This window comes from Brachypodium distachyon, chromosome 1 (assembly GCF_000005505.3).
Source record: "Brachypodium distachyon strain Bd21 chromosome 1, Brachypodium_distachyon_v3.0, whole genome shotgun sequence".
In the NCBI taxonomy this organism is placed as follows: Eukaryota; Viridiplantae; Streptophyta; class Magnoliopsida; order Poales; family Poaceae; genus Brachypodium; species Brachypodium distachyon.
In genome coordinates this window covers 68852623-68874071 of record NC_016131.3, presented here as the reverse complement: position 1 = coordinate 68874071, position 21449 = coordinate 68852623, and the positions used below count along the sequence as shown (strand labels likewise).

The following is a 21449-nucleotide window of genomic DNA, read 5'->3' as shown; positions in this document are numbered from 1 at the left end:
TTTGGCGCTTGATTCAGTTATTATGAGTATCAAATTTGTATCAAGGCATTGTGACATAATATAGGCATGTTGATTCAACGGGAAAAAAAACTACTCCCTCCGATCAATAAAAAGTGTCGTCCGCTTTGTACAAAAATTGTAAACGACGGTATCTTTCACTCGCCATTAGGGATGTAAGCGGCAGCCACTTGTTGTCCACTTGCCGCCGTTTATGTTTAAGACAGTAGAGAGAAGTTGAGGAGAGCGATTGGAATAGCTCACGGAAAGCAATATACGGCCAGGCGGACAATATATGGCACTATTTTACATCCCTAGTTGTCAGAAAAAAAACCAGAATCATGCTTAAAATCATTTCGATTAATTCTTTTTGAAATTTTATTTCTAATAGTTTTTGAAGAAAAATATCCAAAAATCTGAAACAGGGAAAGATTAATGTTGCATCCTAATTTATTAGACGTGATAGGTGATTATATCTGATTTGCTTGTTTGACGATTATGGTGGGTTTCTTGTTTTGATCTATGATCACGGATCAAGGGCTAGAAATGGACGTACTACACTGTCATTTCGGTAATGGAACACTGGATTTAGATGTGTAGACAATCCAAATTTTTTTAAATGATTTGTTGAAACCTGAGATGGATGATCCGCCCTTTTTGTTAGAAAGATGATCCAAACTTCTAGATTAGATCCGCATGAAAGGAGGAAATAAAGGCATCTTCAACAAGCTGATAGTAGAGCTGGTATTAACATCCACCTTATCTCTCCTCTCTTCTCGTGCTATTTTTTTTTGTGCAGACATGTAATGTTTTTTCCCAAAACATCTCTTTTTGGTACTGAAATAGTTTCTACTACAAGAGACTGGTACTACGCTTTATCTATCACAATAACGCACGAGGTTGAGAAAAATGGTACCAGCGTCAACGTGGCTACTTGTTGGAGATGCCTTGATTTATACCTGGGCAAACCCTGGGCCAGGCCGGTTTCGGGCCGGGCTCATAAAAGCCCGACGGTCAAACCTGAAGCCCGAGCCCGGCTCGGCCCAAAACCCCCAAAATAGGCCATTTAAGTATTAACATGATTATTTTCAGAATAAATAAATATATTTTTATACCTATTTTTCCTAAAAAAGATCGATTTAAGGAGGGTTTTTTCAGGCTTTCGGGCCGGGCTTTGTACAGAAAGAGTGAAGCCCTGGCCCAGCCCGGTACACCGGGCTTCGGGCGACCCATGCCCAGGTATGGCTGAAACCCTTGGGGAAAACCAAAACAGAAAGTAAAGCCCACTTTCCAACCGGGCCCCAATTTAGAGTGAGAAGTTGAGAACACGAGGAGTCGAGGAGAAGGTATTCGCAGCCCTCAGCTGCCCTCCAAATCAAAGTCGTCGCCCCTCAAACAAAATCTCCTGCAGAATCGGAGGGGGGAAGGCTGCAAATTTCGCCTTCTCGCGGCTGAGATGGGCTGCTGCACTAGCCGGAGTTCCGATTCGCCGGCCAGCCGCGTTACGCGCTGGCGCTCCACCGGGATCGTCGCCCTCCGGGACGCCAGATTGAAGGTTTTCCTTGCCCGCAACCCCCTCCCTTTCCGGTAAAATTTAGGAATCTTTCTAGTCTTTCCACTCTCAGTTGATTGGGCCTAGCTGCGCTCCTGAGTTTCTGACGCTAACATCTTGGTGAAAGAGTGGCGATTTTCTCGTGTCAATTCAGTTCGAGGGGGAATAATGCTACACGGGCGTTAGATTAACTGGTGGAGCAAAGTTTGGCCATTCTCTGTGTTACCATTGTATATTTGTATATGGTTCCTGGTTGGAAGAAAGGCGTAATATTGCTGGTAAAAGTAGCTCCAGGAACTAACTTGGTGCTGTGTTACCTTGCTTTTTCCAAAGACTTCTTTGAAGTGACATGATAGATAAACAGTAAGCGTACTTACTAATTGGAATCACTGCTTTCATATGAATGGTACTCCGTAGATCAGCTCTTCCTATTAGAATGAAAGAAATGCAAAGTTAGGAAGTATTATACATTTATACTTGGAACTCCCAAAGCTCAACAATTTAGGCACTCTCAATTAGCATTTTTAGTCGAGCAGAAAATTACAAACCAGAGGCAAGCGCCCACAGGTTGAAAGCAAGAAAAAAAAGACTGGCAGGGTAAGAACAATTGATTTCACCTAGTTAGCAATTTAATGTCGAAAACCGCCTTGACGGAAGCTTCGTTAGCTCTACAGATGCACACACATATCTCCTTCGACCTCCCCCCCAACCCACCCACCCAAACCACAATCATTGATAGTGACCACGGTCACCATTTAATTTAGCCCAGCAGATAGACAATAGAACAAGCCAAGAGGGATCCCAGGTAGTCGGCAAAAGGGTTGAAGCCGTCATAGCAGTCCTAGCTTGTCCCATAGTTGCCACGCCCATGGATATTCAGCACACAGGTGGGTGACCATGTTGTTTTGGAAGCATAGAATGCAGCCAGTCTGCTGTCAGTATCCAATTTTGAACCACAAACCACACAAGACCTTCGAAATCTCAGCTCCCCGTTAAGTCCAGGAACTGAATCTTGTACGCTGAGGAAGCCGAGTAGTGAATATATGTGTGTGAACTTTCAAAAGGAGGTATCAGTGGCATCAGTGTTGAGTGATGCTCCATTATACTGCGGTCCACATCATTATGAAATCCAGCAAGGAGTGAGAAGACACACGGTCCCTCAGATCAGCAAAACAAGCGCTATTTACAAAGACGTCACTAATGGTTCCACCGCGACTGGGCGAACAGAGCAGGCATAAGCAGTCACTGTTTATCTCTCTCTTTTTTGATTGTATGCATGCAGAAGCCTGATTTGGCACTTGTACATAAAGTGAAATCTGTATGGTACTCATTCAGTTGTTCACTTGTTTATTCTCGTATAAGTTTGTTATATTCTATGTGAACCTATATTGATGTTGACAAGAACAAGGGTGCCTTCCTGCACTTCTTTTACTGTACTATCGTACTTCTCTTCCAAATTGTTCAATAGCAATGTTTCCTTGCAGGTAGTACCAAATGAAGTTCTACAAGTGGGAAATTCCCTGAGAACTCTGGATTTGACAAACAACAAGATAGGTAATCAGATTTTCCATGTACTTCTCATTCGGGGTGCAACGATGAAACAGACATTAATAGATGACAAGTGCATATACATCTTGGTAATCTGCAAGAAACTGGCTGATGTTGTCTTCACTATACAATGTTTATACTTTCTTGTTTATTTTGCAGTTGAGATTCCCCAGGAAATTGGCAAAATTGTGAATATGCAAAGACTTGTAAGTATTGTTGTTAGTCAAAATCACTGGAATATCTGATTACATATGTTTATTTCCAACCAATATATTTTCCTTTGTTTCTCAATAATGGTGGCCTGATAGTGAACTATGCTGTCTCTTTTTGACCCTGTAGGTTTTGGCTGGTAATTTGATTGAAATCATACCGGCTGATATTGGATACCTGCGGAACCTGAAAATCCTCACGCTTGACAGAAATAGGATCACTATCTTGCCAGAAGAATGTTAGTTCATACAACCATATCTATTTTTAAGAATTTATGTGAAACACCCAAAATATTATCACAAGTTTACTGTTTACACAACAAAGGTGGAGAACCCTTATCCTAGCAACAAGTTAATAGAGAATTATGACTTTCGTAATATTATTATTTCTATTGACCATTGCCTCCATTTATAACACTATCTCTTGTTCCATACAGTGGGTTCTCTATCGAATCTCCAACAACTAACAATTTCTCAGAATTCCTTACTGTGCCTGCCTAAAAGTGTAGGAGATTTGCGCAATGTAAGTTTCATATTTGAGTCAAGATGCCAGATTTACCTTACCTTTGGAAAATGACTTGTCGTTGAGCACAAAATGAACGCCTAATTTCCTAAAAATAAAAGGATGCAGTTGCTAATCAGTATTGATTTTGGCTCCACAACAGAGCAAATATTGCTTCTTTTTGTTTTGTCAGAGACAAACTAATCTTGATTCTGCAGTTTATTGTATGAAACTGATTCAATCTGATATTCCAAAAAATTTGTGTCACTAGGAAGTATTCGTAAGTTCTATTTAATGGTCAATGTTCTATTGTTATCTTTTTGAGTAGAAATTTAGTGCTGTTATCACTAGCTTACTGTCTTTTGTGTTTGACTGATGCAGATGTTGCTACTCAATGTATCTGATAACAAACTAAATGCCTTTCCAGAATCAATTGGGGGTTGCAACTCCCTGGAAGAATTGCAGGCAAATGGTAAATCCACCTGTTTCTGCAATACTACTAGTATAATTGAATTTGAATTTCTTTTTCTCCCCCTATGCTTGCATGTGCGCATGCACCTATGTGACTGGTACAATTCCATGACTACTATATATGGCTGTACATCCTTTTTATGTGCTTACCCTTTGCTACTCTACAAATAAATTTGGGATGTCAAAGCCATTGCCTCTCACGATGACGCTCTTCTGCTTTTTATGTGTTGAGAAAAGTTGTCCCTCTGTCTGTTTGGGACACTAAGAGAGCATTGCAAGCAGGAGCAAATCATGAGTGCTTCAAAGCTTTCTACTTTTCAGACCCATACGTCCTATTCTAGCACCTAGATTCCATTGGGAAGTGGCAATATCGGCTTTTAGATGCCTCTGTGAAGTAGGACATGAAATAAGATCTAGACGTTCATTGTTGCTAAAACAATTTGAAGCATGTCAAGCTTTTCCATTCCAAAGCATTTTCTTACTATTGCTAACCTTCATGCTAAATATTCAGGAAATTCAATCGAAGATCTGCCTTCATCAATTTGCAACCTTGTGTGCCTCAAATCTATATCATTGAATAGAAACAAAATTCGTCAGGTGTGTACCAGTTAATTTATTTTGCCTCTTTGATTATCATGTGCACTTGATATATATATTATTTTATGCCGTAATGAAATACTAAGAAGCAATTAATGAGCCACCAGAACTCAACTCCTCTTCGTGTGCAGCTTCCCCAAGGCCTACTGAAAGATTGCAAGGCTCTTCAGAACATATCACTGCACGACAATCCAATCTCAATGGACCAGTTCCAGCAAGTTAGTGACATGAGGCATCTACCGATCTCTGCAACTTAATCAACCCTGTTTTAATCATAATTCATTTTTTTGTCTGTTGCAGATGGATGGATTCGAGGAATTTGAAGCACGCAGAAGGAAGAAATTTGACAAGCAGATTGACTCGAATGTCATGATGAGCTCAACAGCCCTGGATGAAGGCGTTGATTTGCGCTAGTTTTGCAGGAAAAAAAGCAAGCTAAGTTATTGTTTTTTCCTAGTTAGTCAGAGGCTCAGAGCCCACTGTAAACTCTGTATATATCAATCTCTTCACTCTGAATTGGAAAAAAAATATCAATAAATGCAATACACATATCAATCTCTTCACACTCAAAGCTTCGGCAAGTCTACCCTGGGTTATATACTCGATGCTTCGGCAAGTCTATTCTAGGTCTGGAGTACTCAACTTGTATCCGGTATTCCAGCGCCCTGTCATAATCCTTAAAAGCTTTGGAGGTAATCTCCCCGGAATTATCCATTGTGATCGATTTTATATGATGTTGTGTGAATGTATTTCTTTTGACATATGCAAGATCAGCCTTGCGAAGGCATGATTTCTAATTGTGAGCAGACATACACTTGACCACTTCGAGGATGCCTCACCTGGTACCGTGAAGGCATGATTTCACACTCTACATTGGTAAAGAAAGTACCCGGCAAGCTGTGGCCGAGTCGTAGCGATGGTGACATCGACAGCGGAGAGGAGGTGATGACTGATGAGCATTGGCGTGGTAAAGTACGACAATCCGACTTAGGGGCAGGGGGGTGGCCGGCGCTGGAGAAGACGCCTGATACTCTGGCTTAAAGGATGGGCTGGACGGCGGCAGGAGACCGCCAGTTGGGCTAGTGCTAGTCATGCGGTGGCAGTGGCTCTCCTCTCCATCAAATGCGGTCATATTCACACGCAGGGTGTCAAGCGGAACACCACCAATGTCCCACTTCTAGGCCAATTTTTAAATTTTAGGTTAAAATTTGAGCCAAAATCTTGAACTAGCAAATCCATAATGAACTAAAAGTGGGACATAAATGGAATGCCACTTGCAGTTTTTTGGGTGGGGGGGGAGGGGGTATCCTAAGATATCTGGTCTCTGGAAAGACCCTGTGCATAATATGCCACGTGGATAGATTAGCATTAAAACTAATATCAAAGCATAAAGAGCGTTTCAGCTTTGAGCTTGGATCATTTCCGGAGTTGGGGAATCGATAGAAAAAAATATCGAAGTGGGCGGATGCAGCATGTATTGGCTCAACGTCAGGGCCCCCAAACTTAAGCCCATCGGTTTCCCTAATCGATCGAGGGGTTTACTTGGCCCAGTTGCGGTTCTCACAAAAAAGAAGTTCCCAGTTGCGGCTTGTGATCCCCCTCTTCCGCCTTCCTCGACCCAAATCGCATCGACGCCTTCCTCTTTTCTCAAACCCTAGTCCAGATCTGCCATGGGCCCCCCTCTATGTGTCTTGCTCAAAAGCAAGGTTTTGTTCCAGTACGACCCGGATGTATTCCGCGGCGGCGCGGTCGAAAGGGGAGGAGAATCGATCGGCGGCGGGAGCGGAAGAACAAGGGGAATACGAACCCCACGAGAGACGGCAAATGGCATCCTCCCCTATCTGCGGGCCATGAAACCAGATGCGAACTTCGCCAATCCACCGGAGCTTTCCTCGCTACGCATACTCCGGCCGACAGAATCCACCCCACAGTGCTACAGAGCAATCCTGTCCTCCGGCCATATCGCCAGCGCAGACAAGAACCTGATTGCCCTCTATCCTGGCGCTTACCGCCCTGGCATCCAGGTGAAAGGATGCTATCTGATCTACGATGCCACGAAGAACTCCCTCTCTGCGATCCCCCAGCGGCCCGATGACACGGGCTTCCTTGCTGGAGCCGGGTTGGGAGCCGTCGTCCTGCGCTGCGACGGCGGGGAGGAAGGCGCCTACGTTCTCGGCGAGCTCGCCCAGGTACAAGGCTCCGACTGCTCTGAAGCCGCCCTCTACACGTGGCGGTCGTCCACCGCAGAGTGGGTCACCAAGGTCGGGCGCTTGCCCCCCGAGGTGTGCACGCGCGACCGTCTCTTCCTCTCTGACTCGTGCTTCTCGTTCGGGGGCTCCATCCTCTGCTGGGTGGACATGTTCAAAGGCATGCTGATCTGCGATTTGCGTGCGGTGCTAGAGTATGGCTCTGACCTGGAGTTCCGCTTCATTCCATTGCCCGAAGATTCTCTGCCGTTTCCCCACAGGAACAGGTTTGAATGCCCAAGGCGGCTGGAGGTGTTCTGTTCCATTGGCTGTGTTCGCGGTGCAGTAAAATTTGTTACGATGGATGGCTATGGTGAGCGCCCCAGCAATGAAGTAACGCTCACCATCTGGACTCTGTTGCCGGACATCTACAAGTGGAAGAAAGGTAGGGTGTACCATCTGAGAGACATTTGGGAAAATGAGACCTACCAAACCATGGGCTTGCCGCAGGTCGTGCCGTCGTACCCTCTCCTGAGCATGCATGAAGACGACGTCGTCTATCTGGCCTTCCCTAATGTTACCTCGGTGGACGGTTACGAAAGCGACTTTTTGCTTCGCATCGACATGTTACACGACAAGGTTCAGTGCCATCAAGGAACTTCAGACAAGATACCTGCCCGACTCATCGCTGTTGAGTGCAGTGCATACCTACAGGACTTAGAGGATCACCAGGTACTGCTAATACCACTAAGAATGTATAATTTGATTGGCATAGTACTCTTATATACATGCATTCACAAATGGTAAAATTTCAATGCTTGTTTATCACATTAACTTGCTTGCATCTGAAAATTGAAATATTGGGTCTACTCTTCATGTTTAGCCTGTGACAATAGATATAGGTGTTTATCAGCAATCACAAGTTTGGAAGTGATGCTAAATGACTCAAACCTCTTCTAGTATTAGAACTCAACTGTGTCAACTTGCATAGTACTGTTATTAATTTTAGTTCACATGCCCAATAATTGAAACAGCAGGGTACATGTTGAACTTCAATAGTTAATCAGTGACCTAAATTCATGCGAATATGTAGCATGCAGAAGGGATAAGTTCAAACTAAAACTAAATGCCAACAGATGTCTGAAGTGAAAGATGTCAGAAGTACAAGTACTACCCTTGACACATGTATCTATTTGTGTTAGTTATTTAGCTTCAGTGCCTCTATGAATTGACCTTGGGCAGCATGCCATTGTGTTGGTGGTGCTCACTAATCAATTTGGAAACTACGGCAACAGATAAAACTAGGCAGGCATACCCATATCCATGCCCTTGTTGCAGCTGTGCACTGAGTCACTGCCCCTTCTTTTTATTCCATATAACTTTTTTGTTCTATCCATAATTTGAATCTGACTTGTAATTACTTTGAAATGATTATGTTTTGACAGAAATTTCTATTTGTTTTGCTAGAGAAAGGCAAAAGCACGAAAGATATGGGCAAGTGGAGAGAGTATGACGCTTTGACATCTTTGCAGCATGTCATGTGGAAATATGAGCTAAAGTCGGCACCTGTGTTGATTTAGCTATTAGTTTGGATCTTATCATTTGAACTGAAGTCGGCACATGCTTTGACAAGTAGTTTGGATCTTTGCAGCATGACATCTTTGCTTGCCGGGATGTGCGTTGACTTGGCTACTAGTTTGTATCTTATCATTCTCTGTTGTTAGCAAGTAGTTATATGAATGTGGCTTTGAGACCTTCGTAACATGTCATGTGGAAATTTGTATGACATAGGTCACATGTTTTTGCTTACCCCTGTGGAGCTACTTACTGTGCTTTGATTTAGCTGTTGGTTCAAATCTTATAATTTATCTGTTAGTAGTTAAATTGAATGCGTACTAGTATTGTGCTCCTCAGGTTTAGTTTAAAACTGAGACACTTATTTTGGACTTATTTTGGATCGGAGGTAGTGTCTAGCGTGCATTATCAATAGCGGCTTATGTTTGCAGGTGCTCGGGGCATATATTTTTTCTTATACATGACTCGGTATATCTGTACCCCCATCTCATCTGGTGATGGGTAAATTACGGTTGAAAATTTGAGTGCTGCCTATACTTGAAAGAAGAGTTATTTATGAATATCCATCGTTTCGACGGGTTAGTGTTAAAGCCTACCGGCAGTGCAATGCATCTCGGATTAACAGGATCGCTCCTTTCTCTTTCACCTGAGCAGTTATCTTACGAAGTACTCGTATCCACTCTTTGCTGCTTTCTAAGAGCATCTCTAGCAGGTCCAGTATGTGTGTGTACAGAAATTTTGTTTTGCAGTTAACCGAAAGACAAAAGTTCAGCACCACCCAGCGTCGGGAAGAACAGATCACGCACAAGCAAAGCGGAAATTTAAAATGAATCTTCGCATGAAATTAGAACAGCAAAAACACATTCATCACATCGGGAAGAACCTACTTTTGGCCGGCTCTGCCCACTCGTCGCCGTCGTCAGGGAGGACGACCAGCTCCAGCTTCCTCTCCTTCGTCATCTGGTATACCACTCAGGTCTTGAGAAGGAATACCACTCAGGTCAACTGGTAACGTCATCCTTTCATACATATGCTCGATGTATCCACACGCATCTTCAATCAGCCCAAGGCTGCCTTTGGTCATGCTGCTTCTTGATATATCCACACGAGATCATATATTAGCCTTAATAGTTTAATGCCACGGGGTTAAACAAAAGTAATCTCAAATCATGTTTATAGGATCATATGTAGGTGCTGCGTGGTAATGTCTGTAATCCAAAAGTGGTATTGCTGTCATAAATGTTATTAGCCTGGCAAGACCACTGTCCACCAAGAACTAGCTATATCGTTATAAACCCTTTCCTTTTCAAGTAAAATGTATCTCATCTGAAAATTGGTGGCCTAAATCTGGAAGTAGGTGTCTAACTGAAATTCTTTGAACACAATACCTGCTCATGAGCAAAACTAATGAACAAAGAGAAGACTCAGAGGGTCCCTATGGAGCTGACCAATGAATTGGTATGATTGTTAGGTTTAAGATTGCCACAAAAGGATTATGATGAAAACAAAATAAGTATATGTCAATATTTTTGGCGTCACAGTATAAGACATCAAGGTAACCTACATTGAAGCACATGTTCAAAAATTATAAATGTAATTTCGCGATAGTTGCACAACCGTTTCCAAATAACAAATCAATTAGAAAAAACAGTGACTTGTACTTCTAGGATAGTTATATTTTACCTCAATGTTCCTCTTCATCCAAAAGTGCCATGTTATCTCCCAGCCTACAGGTGAAGGTACATATAGATTACTCTCTAGATAGTGAACAACTGAAGAAAAAAAAATACTGGGAGCTTACAGTTTCACCAAACAGAAATCTGCTGGCGGAGGTGGATTAATAAACTGACAAGCTACTTGTTGCAACAAATTTGGTAACATATTAGACTCGGAGGTTGCCAGGGAGAAGGCAGCTTCAATTTCCTCCATTCTCAACTATGCAAAACCAAAAATGAAGCTATACATTAGATACATAGTTTTCACATTGTATGGACAAAAAACATTAAGTGAAGATATACTAACATTGTTAGGGGCATGTGTGAAAAAATTCTTTGCAAAATGCATCAATTGACCTACAGATTCTTCATAATTATAGATATACCCCGTAGCATCATATCCGGCGTTATAACTGAGGACTTTCCACATTGCTGGAACATCTTCCATCTGTTCAAACCAATATGGGTGTGCAACTTGTGTTGTGAAATCCAATTCTTGTTGCCCAATAAGACGATGAATCATGCCATCCAGATTTGTGCAAATAGAAATTCTCTCCATGAATGATTTCAATGCCATGTGATTTGTCAAGTAAGCAATAACACCCTCCGAGTTTGAGCGAGCTCCAGCCGGACAAGTGAACAGAAAATGAAGCAAGTGCTCGGCATGAAGAGGACAAAAATTATTTTCCTCATCCCAAAATACAGGGTGGAAAATGTCATGAATTACTGCGTAGTCCCTCTTACATGAATGGATATCAAACGGAACCTCCGCAATATCAGTATCAAAAGTAACCTTCCCGGTATTGAAAAGAAGATGCGAGGAGTTGAACTTGCCATTCAAGCTGAAGCCCCTAAAGTGTACCCTACACATGGCAATCAAGACCTCTCTGGCACTGCACTGGATGAAACTAGATAAAAATGTAGCTGATGTTTCATTCTTTTGTGTGTCAATTAAATCTGTTGGCAAAGTTACCACATGATAACGAGGCTTTCCAGCAATAAACTGATCCCAAGACTGAAGATCAAATGTCTGGATCCTGCGAACATATACAATTGTTAGTCGCAATGATACAATTAATATTGCATTGAATAATGAGATTTTATTCAGTACTTACCTGCCAGCCCTGAGTCGGTGATGAAACTTTTATTGTGGAATCTTTAAGAATTTGACAATGTGACAGTATTCGATCCTCATCCAAATATTTTCCAGAGCAAGTTGAGTAGAAGTTGTTAGTGTTCACTCCAACCCTTCTAAAAGCCGTCTGGATCAATGATTTCACGCTTACTTTACCTAAATCCTCTTGCATTGAAACATGTGATCCAAATATATCCACAAATATTTGCGTGGGATGCTGTCAAAAAAATTATGGGAGAAATGAACCGAATGAGCTCTTTTGTACGATACAGAAAGCCCTACCATACGCACCTCCCTAAAATAACATGTCTTGTAAATCGACTACTAGACTAAGCATTTTCTTTACATAAATCTTTAATCCCTGCCATTGTACAGAATTTAGTACATATTTTCTACACAAAATTTAATATGCATATTAGAGTAGAAAATTAATATAAACCTCCCAATTTAATGCATACAACTGAGCACGCTTATCTTAACTACCATATAAATGGGAGTTGGTGAGTCACGGTTCATCCACGCTTACAATCTTTCTTTCCCACCAAGCTAAAAATCTCTAAGAAACATAGAACTATAGAACAGTTTAGACACAGATAAGGATAAACGCTCAAAAGAATATAATCAGTATTTTCAGAAACTAACCTGTTTATCAACCTTCTCCTCCATGTTTTCAAAGAGCTCTTTGGGCATAGAACCAAATCTGTTTGAAGCTACTGCCATATAAGCACTTGAATCTTTTATCTGTAAAATTGATCAATTTGTTGAATCAGGGTAAAAATGTTTGACATTTAATTCAGGAAAAAACGTATGTTTCATCCCTCCATTATTGGAAAACGTCTACATTCTGTCCTTCCAACACTAAAACCAGGGAAAAGTTCGTCCTTTGACAATTTTGGTGAACTCTACTTTTCATCTCCGGACAAAAGGCTCTTGGATATGTAGTTTTTCACACACATCAGGTGACTTGGAATTCAATCAGCAAGTCAACAGATTAAAAATTCCAAAATTAGTGATAAAGTAAGATAATGAAAAACCTTCTGAACACGCTTATGATTTTCCTCTTCTTTCTTTAAATCCAGTATATACTCCTGTGATGAAAAAAAATGTTTTGCGAGGCTAGAAAATGAGAAAAACTGATATGGAGCACAGAAAAATACGAACTTGAGAAACATCGGGGTCAATCTTTTCAAGTCAGCAGCATATAAAATAAACTCACAATGATCAATGATGACAGAAACCTGAGCATACTAATTAGCTAAATGGTAAAGTGACAAAAAATACGCCTACATTCTTTCTTTCGGACCAAGCTAAAAAATCTCTAAGAAAGATACCGAATTAACTAAATGAAACTCAATAAATGGAGCATGAATGCAGAGGAATTATGCCGTCCTAGGTTGAATTTGGATGACAGTAGCAGTGTAGCCATGGTGTTGGAGCTGGCTGAGAGAGTGGCAATGGCTTAACCTGATATGTTCTATTATGTAGAAGAGAAATTTGACAAAATGCCACACCTTTCTTTGGTGTTAGACAAAATAGCATTCTTTTCTTTGAAACTTTGACAAAATAGCATTTTCTGTTTTTTTAATCACTTTTCCATCATGGCCCACATGTCAGATTTTTCACGACGAATTGCGCGTGCCCATTCTGTGCTGATCAATCTCATTTCCTGATTGATCGATCCATCTTCTCAAACCCCCATTGGAACCAGCAATGTAGCATGTAGATCAATCTGCTCCGCTGCCTGCTGTAGCATGTAGCCTGTAGCGCTGTAGGTTGTTGCTGCTGATTGTTTGCCATGGCCTACTATAGAGCGCAGCAGCGGCAGAGGCGGCGGCCGGTCCGACGACGCTGTCGCGGAGGGCGTCACACGGTCATGGTGGATGGGGAGTATGTGAGCGGCAGCGGCGGAAAAGAACAAGGCAGCGGTGACAAAATTTCTGTTTGTATCGATCTCAGGTATGAGACGATCCATCGGCTCGATCAGGAGATTAGAATCGATCAGCAGTTCAGCACTGAAGGAGCAAGGACAATTCCGTCCTAAAAAATATCTGCCATGTGGGCCACGATGAAAAAAGTGATTAAAAAAACAGAAAATGGTATTTTGTCAAAATACCAAAGAAAAATGCGTCATTTTGTCTAACAAAAGGAAAGGCGTGCGTTTGGAACAAAGACCAAAGAAAGGCGTGGCATTTTGTCAAATTTCTCGCATAATTTATCAAAGGTTCTCGATCTTCGGTACAGTACAAGGACTATTCATCCAAGTACCAAAGAGAATTATAGTAGTGCAGTTTATACATGGATAAGGATAAACGCTCACAAGAATATACACAGTATTTTTTCAGAAAATATTCTGTTTGTCAAGCTTCTCCATGACATTTTCGAAGAGCTCTTTTGGCACGGAACAAAACTTGTTTGAAACTACTGCCACATAACAGCTTGCATTTTTTAGCTGTAAAATTGATCAAATTGTTGATCAGGGTAAAAATGTTGACTATTTAATCCAGGGAAAAACAATTATGTTTCATCCCTCCATTATTGGAAATATCTACATTCTGTCCTTCCAACTCTAAAACCAGGAAAAAGTTCGTCCTTTGACAATTTTGGTGAAGTCTACTTTTCATCCCCGGAACAAAGCTCTTGGATATGTAGTTTTTGACACAGATCAGGTGACTTGGCATCCAGTAAGCAAGTCAACAGATTTAAAGTCCCAAAATTAGTAATAAAGTAAGATAATGAAATACCTTCTGAACCCGCTTATGCTCTTCCTCTTCTTTCTCCAGAGCCATTATATACTCCTGTAATGGAAAACAAAATGTTTTGCTAAGCTAGAAAATGAGAAAAACTGGTATGGAGCACAGAAAATACGAACTTGAGAAACATTCAAGGGGTCAATCTTTTCAAGCTGGGAGCATGTAACATGAACTCACAATGATGACGGACAGTCTGAGCATACTAATTGGTTAAATGGTAAAGTGAAAATAAAAGCCTACAATCTTGCCTTCCCACCAATCTAAAAAATCACTAAGAAAGATAGCAAATTAACTAAATGAAACTCAATAAATGGAGCATGAATGCAGAGGACCTTTGCCATCCTCGGTTGAACTTGGATGACAATAGCATTGTAACCATGGTCATGCGAGACCATGGTGTTGGAGCTGCTTTAGAGAGTGGCAATGGTTTAACTTGATATGTTCTAGCACTTATGTAGAAAAGTATGTGTATTTAGATATTTAAACAAACTAAATGATTAATTCCACATTTTTAAAATAACATTTCAGTGCACAATTTAACGAAGGTTGTCAATCTTCGGTACAATATAGGGACTATTCATCCATGCACTAAATACTATATTACTTCCTCCGATCCATAATAAGTGTCGTTAATTTAGTACAACTTTATACTAAATCAGCGACACTTATTATGGATCGGAGGGAGTAGTACATTTTATACATGGATACGGACAACCGATCACAGGAATATACTCAGTATTTTCAGAAACTAACCTGCTTATCAAGCTTCCCCATGACATTTTCAAAGAGCTCTTTTGGCATGGAACTGGACTTGTTTGAAGCCACTTCCTCATAAGCACTGGAATATATTACCTGTAAAATTGATCAATTTGTTGAATCAGGGTAAAAATGTTTTCCATTTAATTTAGGAAAAAAATATGTTTCATCCATCCATTATTGGAAAAAGTCTACATTCTGTCCTTCCAACTCTAAAACCAGGAAAAAGTTTGTCCTTTGACGATTTTGGTTAAGTCTACTTGTCATTTCCGTAACAATAGCTATTGGATATGTTGTTTTGACACACATTAGGTGACTTGGCATCCAGTCAGCAAGTCAACAGATTTAAAGTCCCAAAATTAGTAATAAAGTAAGATAATGAAATACCTTCTGAACCCTCTTATGCTCTTCCTCTTCTTTCTCCAGATCCATTATATACTCCTGTAATGGATAAAATGGTTTGCTAAGCTAGAAAATGAGAAAAACTGATATGGAGCACAGAAAATACGAACTTGGGAAACATTCAAGGGGTCAATCTGTTCAAGTTGGGAGCATGTAAAATGAACTCACAATGATGACGGACAGTCTGAGCATACTAATTGGTTAAATGGTAAAGTGAAAAAAAAAGCCTACAATCTTGCCTTCCCACCAATCTAAAAAATCACTAAGAAAGATAGCAAATTAACTAAATGAAACTCAATAAATGGAGCATGAATGCAGAGGACATTTGCCATCCTCGGTTGAACTTGGATGACAATAGCAGTGTAACCATGGTCATGCGAGACCATGGTGTTGGAGCTGCTTTAGAGAGTGGCAATGGTTTAACTTGATATGTTCTAGCACTTATGTAGAAAAGTATGTGTATTTGGATATTTAAACAAACTAAATGATTAATTCCACATTTTTAAAATAACATTTCAGTGCACAATTTAACGAAGGTTGTGGATCTTCGGTACAATATAGGGACTATTCATCCATGTACTAAATAGAACTATAGTACTCCCTCCGATCCATAATAAGTGTCGTTAAGTTAGTACAACTTTATACTAAATCAGCGACACTTATTATGGATCGGAGGGAGTAGTACATTTTATACATGGATAAGGACAACCGATCACAGGAATATACTCAGTATTTTCAGAAACTAACCTGCTTATCAAGCTTCCCCATGACATTTTCACAGAGCTCTTTTGGCATGGAACCGGACTTGTTTGAAGCCACTTCCTCATAAGCACTTGAATATATGACCTATAAAATTGATCAATTTGTTGAATCAGGGTAAAAATGTTTTCCATTTAATTTAGGAAAAAATATGTTTCATCCATCCATTATTGGAAAAAAGTCTACATTCTGTCCTTCCAACTCTAAAACCAGGAAAAAGTTCGTCCTTTGACAATTTTGGTGAAGTCTACTTTTCATCCCCGGAACAAAGCTCTTGGATATGTAGTTTTTGACACAGATCAGGTGACTTGGCATCCAGTAAGCAAGTCAACAGATTTAAAGTCCCAAAATTAGTAATAAAGTAAGATAATGAAATACCTTCTGAACCCGCTTATGCTCTTCCTCTTCTTTCTCCAGAGCCATTATATACTCCTGTAATGGAAAACAAAATGTTTTGCTAAGCTAGAAAATGAGAAAAACTGGTATGGAGCACAGAAAATACGAACTTGAGAAACATTCAAGGGGTCAATCTTTTCAAGCTGGGAGCATGTAACATGAACTCACAATGATGACGGACAGTCTGAGCATACTAATTGGTTAAATGGTAAAGTGAAAATAAAAGCCTACAATCTTGCCTTCCCACCAATCTAAAAAATCACTAAGAAAGATAGCAAATTAACTAAATGAAACTCAATAAATGGAGCATGAATGCAGAGGACCTTTGCCATCCTCGGTTGAACTTGGATGACAATAGCATTGTAACCATGGTCATGCGAGACCATGGTGTTGGAGCTGCTTTAGAGAGTGGCAATGGTTTAACTTGATATGTTCTAGCACTTATGTAGAAAAGTATGTGTATTTAGATATTTAAACAAACTAAATGATTAATTCCACATTTTTAAAATAACATTTCAGTGCACAATTTAACGAAGGTTGTGGATCTTCGGTACAATATAGGGACTATTCATCCATGTACTAAATAGAACTATAGTACTCCCTCCGATCCATAATAAGTGTCGTTAAGTTAGTACAACTTTATACTAAATCAGCGACACTTATTATGGATCGGAGGGAGTAGTACATTTTATACATGGATAAGGACAACCGATCACAGGAATATACTCAGTATTTTCAGAAACTAACCTGCTTATCAAGCTTCCCCATGACATTTTCACAGAGCTCTTTTGGCATGGAACCGGACTTGTTTGAAGCCACTTCCTCATAAGCACTTGAATATATGACCTATAAAATTGATCAATTTGTTGAATCAGGGTAAAAATGTTTTCCATTTAATTTAGGAAAAAATATGTTTCATCCATCCATTATTGGAAAAAAGTCTACATTCTGTCCTTCCAACTCTAAAACCAGGAAAAAGTTTGTCCTTTGACAATTTTGGTTAAGTCTACTTGTCATTTCCGTAACAATAGCTATTGGATATGCTGTTTTGACACACATTAGGTGACTTGGCATCCAGTCAGCAAGTCAACAGATTTAAAGTCCCAAAATTAGTAATAAAGTAAGATAATGAAATACCTTCTGAACCCGCTTATGCTCTTCCTCTTCTTTCTCCAGATCCATTATATACTCCTGTAATGGAAAAAAAATGTTTTGCTAAGCTAGAAAATGAGAAAAACTGGTATGGAGCACAGAAAATACGAACTTGAGAAACATTCAAGGGGTCAATCTCTTCAAGTTGGGAGCATGTAACATGAACTCACAATGATGACGGACAGTCTGAGCATACTAATTAGTTAAATGGTAAAGTGAAAATAAAAGCCTACAATCTTGCCTTCCCACCAATCTAAAAAATCACTAAGAAAGATAGCAAATTAACTAAATGAAACTCAATAAATGGAGCATGAATGCAGAGGACATTTGCCATCCTCGGTTGAACTTGGATGACAATAGCAGTGTAACCATGGTCATGCGAGACCATGGTGTTGGAGCTGCTTTAGAGAGTGGCAATGGTTTAACTTGATATGTTCTAGCACTTATGTAGAAAAGTATGTGTATTTAGATATTTAAACAAACTAAATGATTAATTCCACATTTTTAAAATAACATATCAGTGCACAATTTAACGAAGGTTGTGGATCTTCGGTACAATATAGGGACTATTCATCCATGCACTAAATAGAACTATAGTACTCCCTCCGATCCATAATAAGTGTCGTTAATTTAGTACAACTTTATACTAAATCAGCGACACTTATTATGGATCGGAGGGAGTAGTACATTTTATGCATGGATATGGACAACCGATCACAGGAATATACTCAGTATTTTCAGAAACTAACCTGCTTATCAAGCTTACCCATGACATTTTCAAAGAGCTAGAAAATGAGAAAAACTGATATGGAGCACAGAAAATACGAACTTGAGAAACATTCAAAGGGTCAATCTTGACAACTCGGGAGCATATAAAATGAACTCACGGCCATGACGGACAATCTGGGCATACTAATTGGTTAAATGGTAAAGTGAAAGAAAAATAAGCCTACAATCTTTCTTTCCCACCAATCTAAAAAATCTCTAAGAAAGATAGAAAATTAACTAACTGAAACTCAATTAATGGAGCATGAATGCAGAGGAATTATGCCATCCTAGGTTGAACTTGGATGACAATAGCAGTGTATCCATGGTGTTGGAGTTGGTTGAGAGAGTGGCAATGGCTTAACCCGATATGTTCTACTTATGTAGAAAAGTATCTTTATTGAGATATTTTAACTAACTACATGATTAATTCCACGTTTTTAAATAACATTTCAGTGCATAATTTATCAAAGGTTGTCGATCTTCGGTACAATACAAGGACTATTCGTCCAAGTACCAAAGAGAATTACAGTAGTGCAGTTTATACATGGATAAGGATAAACGCTCCCAACAATATACTCAGTATTTTCAGAAAATATACTGTTTATCAAGCTTCTCCATGACATTTTCAAAGAGCTCTTTTGGCACGGAACTAAACTTGTTTGAATCTACTGCCACATAAGCACTTGAATTTTGTAGCTGTAAAATTGATCAAATTGTTGAATCGAGGTAAAAATGTTTTCTATTTAATCCAGGGAAAAACAATTATGTTTCATCCCTCCATTATTGCAAAACATCTACATTATGTCCTTCCAACTCTAAAACAAGTAAAAAGTTCGTCCTTTGACAATTTTGGTGAAGTCTAGTTTTCATCCCCAGAACAAAGCTCTTGGATATGTAGTTTTTGACACAGATCAGGTGACTTGGCATCCAGTCAGCAAGTCAACAGATTAAAAGTCCCAAAATTAGTAAGATAATGAAATACCTTCTGAACCCGCATATGCTCTTCCTCTTCTTTCTCCAGATATAGTATATAGGAGTACTCCTGTAATGGAAAGAAAATGTTTTGCTAAGGTAGAAAATGAGAAAAACTGATTTGGAGCACAGAAAAATACGAACTTGAGAAACATTCAACTATTCAAGGGGTCGTCAAAGTCAGGAGCATATAAAATGAACTCATAATGGTGATGAACAATCTGAGCATACTAATTACCGAACGATATTCCCAGCAACATCCCGGCGACGAGCTCAGAGATAGACGTGCCATACCTTTGGGTGTTGTCCCTTCTCGTCGTCCGGCGCCGGCTGGCTCTCCGACGCCACTTGCTGTCCAATCTCGACCTTCTTTTCCTCCTCTGCTTCTGGCACGCCCCCCGCGCTCTCCTTTTCCTCCCTCGTCCGCCACTTTACCACGATGGGGAGCTTTTCCTCCGTACCCATCCTGCGCGGGCGCTTGGAGCGCTCACCCCCTCCATGGCGCTTAAGGTCGGCCTCCAGCCGCTTGCGCTTGGAGCGCCTCGGCTTGGCCACCGGGGAGAGCGCCTCTGGGCACAGATTCGGAGCACGGTGAGTGGGGGGGTTCGGACGTCGAGAACGCCTCTTTACCACGAACGGGAGCTCTTCATCCCACTCTTCTTCCACGGCTCTGCGCGGACGCTTGAAGCAATGCCCCCCTCGATGGCGCATAAGGTCGGCCTCCGGCCGCTTGCGCTTGGCGCGCTTCGGCTTGGCCGCCGAGGAGAGCGCCTCCGGGCACATCGGAGCACAGGGAAGAGGGTTTTCCGGAGGGCGAGGGTTTCGGTGAACCTGAGAAAGAAATGCGGGAATTGCTCTGTTCGGTGGAATGAGAAGAAAAGAGAATGAGTAGCCGCGTTTTGGCTTTGGATGCCTCGGAGAACGGAACGGGAGGTGATCCCGCGCCACAGGACAGGAGAGGGTTGCGTGGGGCCATTTTTTATTTGAGAAAATTTCATATTTTTTACCGAAAATTGTAGAGATCGCTCGTACTTTCACCGAGAGCACAACGCAGGTTAGGTTCTAAAATAAATTTTAAAAAATGCGAGCACACACGGCAAGTCGTCAACCACAGTTCGCTACCATTAGTTGATCGTTAAGTCAATTGTCATTTTTTTTCATATTGATCGAAATGTTCCTGGGTCCACGTGTCAACACAATGATGCACTTCCCAGATACTCCCTCCATCATGCTACAGCGGGCACTTAAATTTGCATGCAGTCCATAATTTGTGAGCATCCTTCTTCTTTTGGCCTCTAACTAACAAAAATACCCCTCTCAGCCCACATCCTGCACCCTAACCCGATATTACCCATGATACACTTCCCAAATACTCCCTCCATCGTGCTACAGCGGGCTAAAAATTTGCATGCAGTCCATATTCAGTGACACAGCGGATGCTTGCTACATTAGGGGCATATCAGGGAAATCAGCAGCTGTTACACCCTCCTTAGTATTGCCAAAATTTCTAAAGCGCCTGCTATAGCAGGAGTGCAGGACTTAGGGAGCATTTAGGAATAGGAAATTTCAAATACCAGAAGTAAATATCGGAAATTTCATAGTACATGTCATTGTCATTGTGTTGTCCAGAGTAGATAACTAGGAGCAAAATTGTATTTTCATCTCTCACTTAACGGTTAACTAACGGTAGTGGCATATTTGTATTCCATGTAAAATTTGAGTGACATATTTGGAACGGACAAATTCTCAGTGATATTTGGACAGACAAATTTTTAGTGACAAATATGAGCTCTCTCTTTTAATTTGGAGGAAGAGCGTTCGCCGCGGGCCAGCGACAGACAGGTGCAGCGTTGCAGCAAACGGATCGAGCAGACTCGACGGATCAGTCCATCGGGTGAGAGCATGTGATCATTTGCCCGGAAAAAACTATCCGAAAATAGGTGTACCATCTTGTCATGTACGACAAGTTTCCTTGTGTGTTGATTTATTCATTTTGAAAAAAAGATG

General features: G+C 40.7%; 3 protein-coding genes across 14 annotated transcripts; 2 read left to right on the top strand and 1 right to left on the bottom strand.

Moving 5' to 3' along the window:
- The first annotated feature begins 1311 nt into the window (after positions 1-1311).
- LOC100837607 (plant intracellular Ras-group-related LRR protein 7) lies at positions 1312-5596 on the top strand. Its single transcript, XM_010230683.3, has 9 exons — positions 1312-1552; positions 3034-3103; positions 3257-3303; positions 3437-3545; positions 3744-3829; positions 4190-4280; positions 4791-4876; positions 5008-5094; positions 5177-5596. The coding sequence occupies exons 1-9, from the start codon at positions 1454-1456 to the stop codon at positions 5288-5290; spliced, it is 789 nt and encodes a 262-aa protein (XP_010228985.2). The 5' UTR covers positions 1312-1453; the 3' UTR covers positions 5291-5596.
- Positions 5597-6433: 837 nt separating this feature from the next.
- LOC100824156 lies at positions 6434-8946 on the top strand. Its single transcript, XM_003561855.4, has 2 exons — positions 6434-7794; positions 8530-8946. Exons 1-2 carry the CDS (start codon positions 6547-6549, stop codon positions 8581-8583), a joined length of 1302 nt encoding a protein of 433 aa, XP_003561903.1. The 5' UTR covers positions 6434-6546; the 3' UTR covers positions 8584-8946.
- A 348-nt stretch (positions 8947-9294) lies between these two features.
- Positions 9295-20333, bottom strand: LOC104581843 (pre-mRNA-processing protein 40A). Of its 12 annotated transcripts, XM_014902182.2 has the most exons (17): positions 19737-20326; positions 19453-19512; positions 17688-17741; positions 17298-17396; positions 16533-16586; positions 16143-16241; positions 15381-15434; positions 14991-15089; positions 14229-14282; positions 12522-12575; positions 12130-12228; positions 11468-11704; positions 11326-11389; positions 10660-11245; positions 10439-10572; positions 10321-10364; positions 9295-9728 (listed from the first exon to the last, which is right to left on the bottom strand). In XM_014902182.2, the coding sequence occupies exons 1-13, from the start codon at positions 20223-20225 to the stop codon at positions 11375-11377; spliced, it is 1467 nt and encodes a 488-aa protein (XP_014757668.1). In that variant the 5' UTR covers positions 20226-20326; the 3' UTR covers positions 9295-9728; positions 10321-10364; positions 10439-10572; positions 10660-11245; positions 11326-11374. The 12 variants fall into 12 exon arrangements, with proteins under 12 accessions (XP_014757668.1, XP_024312982.1, XP_024312984.1 ...); XM_024457214.1 differs by having other exon boundaries at positions 10660-11389; XM_024457216.1 differs by having other exon boundaries at positions 9295-9725; positions 10660-11389.
- Positions 20334-21449: the final 1116 nt, after the last annotated feature.

Excerpts from the sequence above, each read along its gene's own strand:
- LOC104581843 (XM_024457214.1), bottom strand. The coding sequence starts at position 20,225 with ATGTGCCCGGAGGCGCTCTCCTCGGCGGCCAAGCCGAAGCGCGCCAAG. Across the intron at positions 15,435-16,142 it reads TGGGGAAGCTTGATAAGCAG|GAGTATATAATGGATCTGGA; the intron begins GTTAGTTTCTGA and ends TATCCATTACAG. Across the intron at positions 12,576-14,228 it reads AGCATAAGCGGGTTCAGAAG|GAGTATATACTGGATTTAAA; the intron begins GTATTTCATTAT and ends TTTTCATCACAG.
- LOC100837607 (XM_010230683.3), top strand. The coding sequence starts at position 1,454 with ATGGGCTGCTGCACTAGCCGGAGTTCCGATTCGCCGGCCAGCCGCGTT. Across the intron at positions 3,104-3,256 it reads TTTGACAAACAACAAGATAG|TTGAGATTCCCCAGGAAATT; the intron begins GTAATCAGATTT and ends TTTATTTTGCAG. Across the intron at positions 3,304-3,436 it reads TTGTGAATATGCAAAGACTT|GTTTTGGCTGGTAATTTGAT; the intron begins GTAAGTATTGTT and ends TTGACCCTGTAG.
- LOC100824156 (XM_003561855.4), top strand. The coding sequence starts at position 6,547 with ATGGGCCCCCCTCTATGTGTCTTGCTCAAAAGCAAGGTTTTGTTCCAG. Across the intron at positions 7,795-8,529 it reads AGGACTTAGAGGATCACCAG|AGAAAGGCAAAAGCACGAAA; the intron begins GTACTGCTAATA and ends TTGTTTTGCTAG.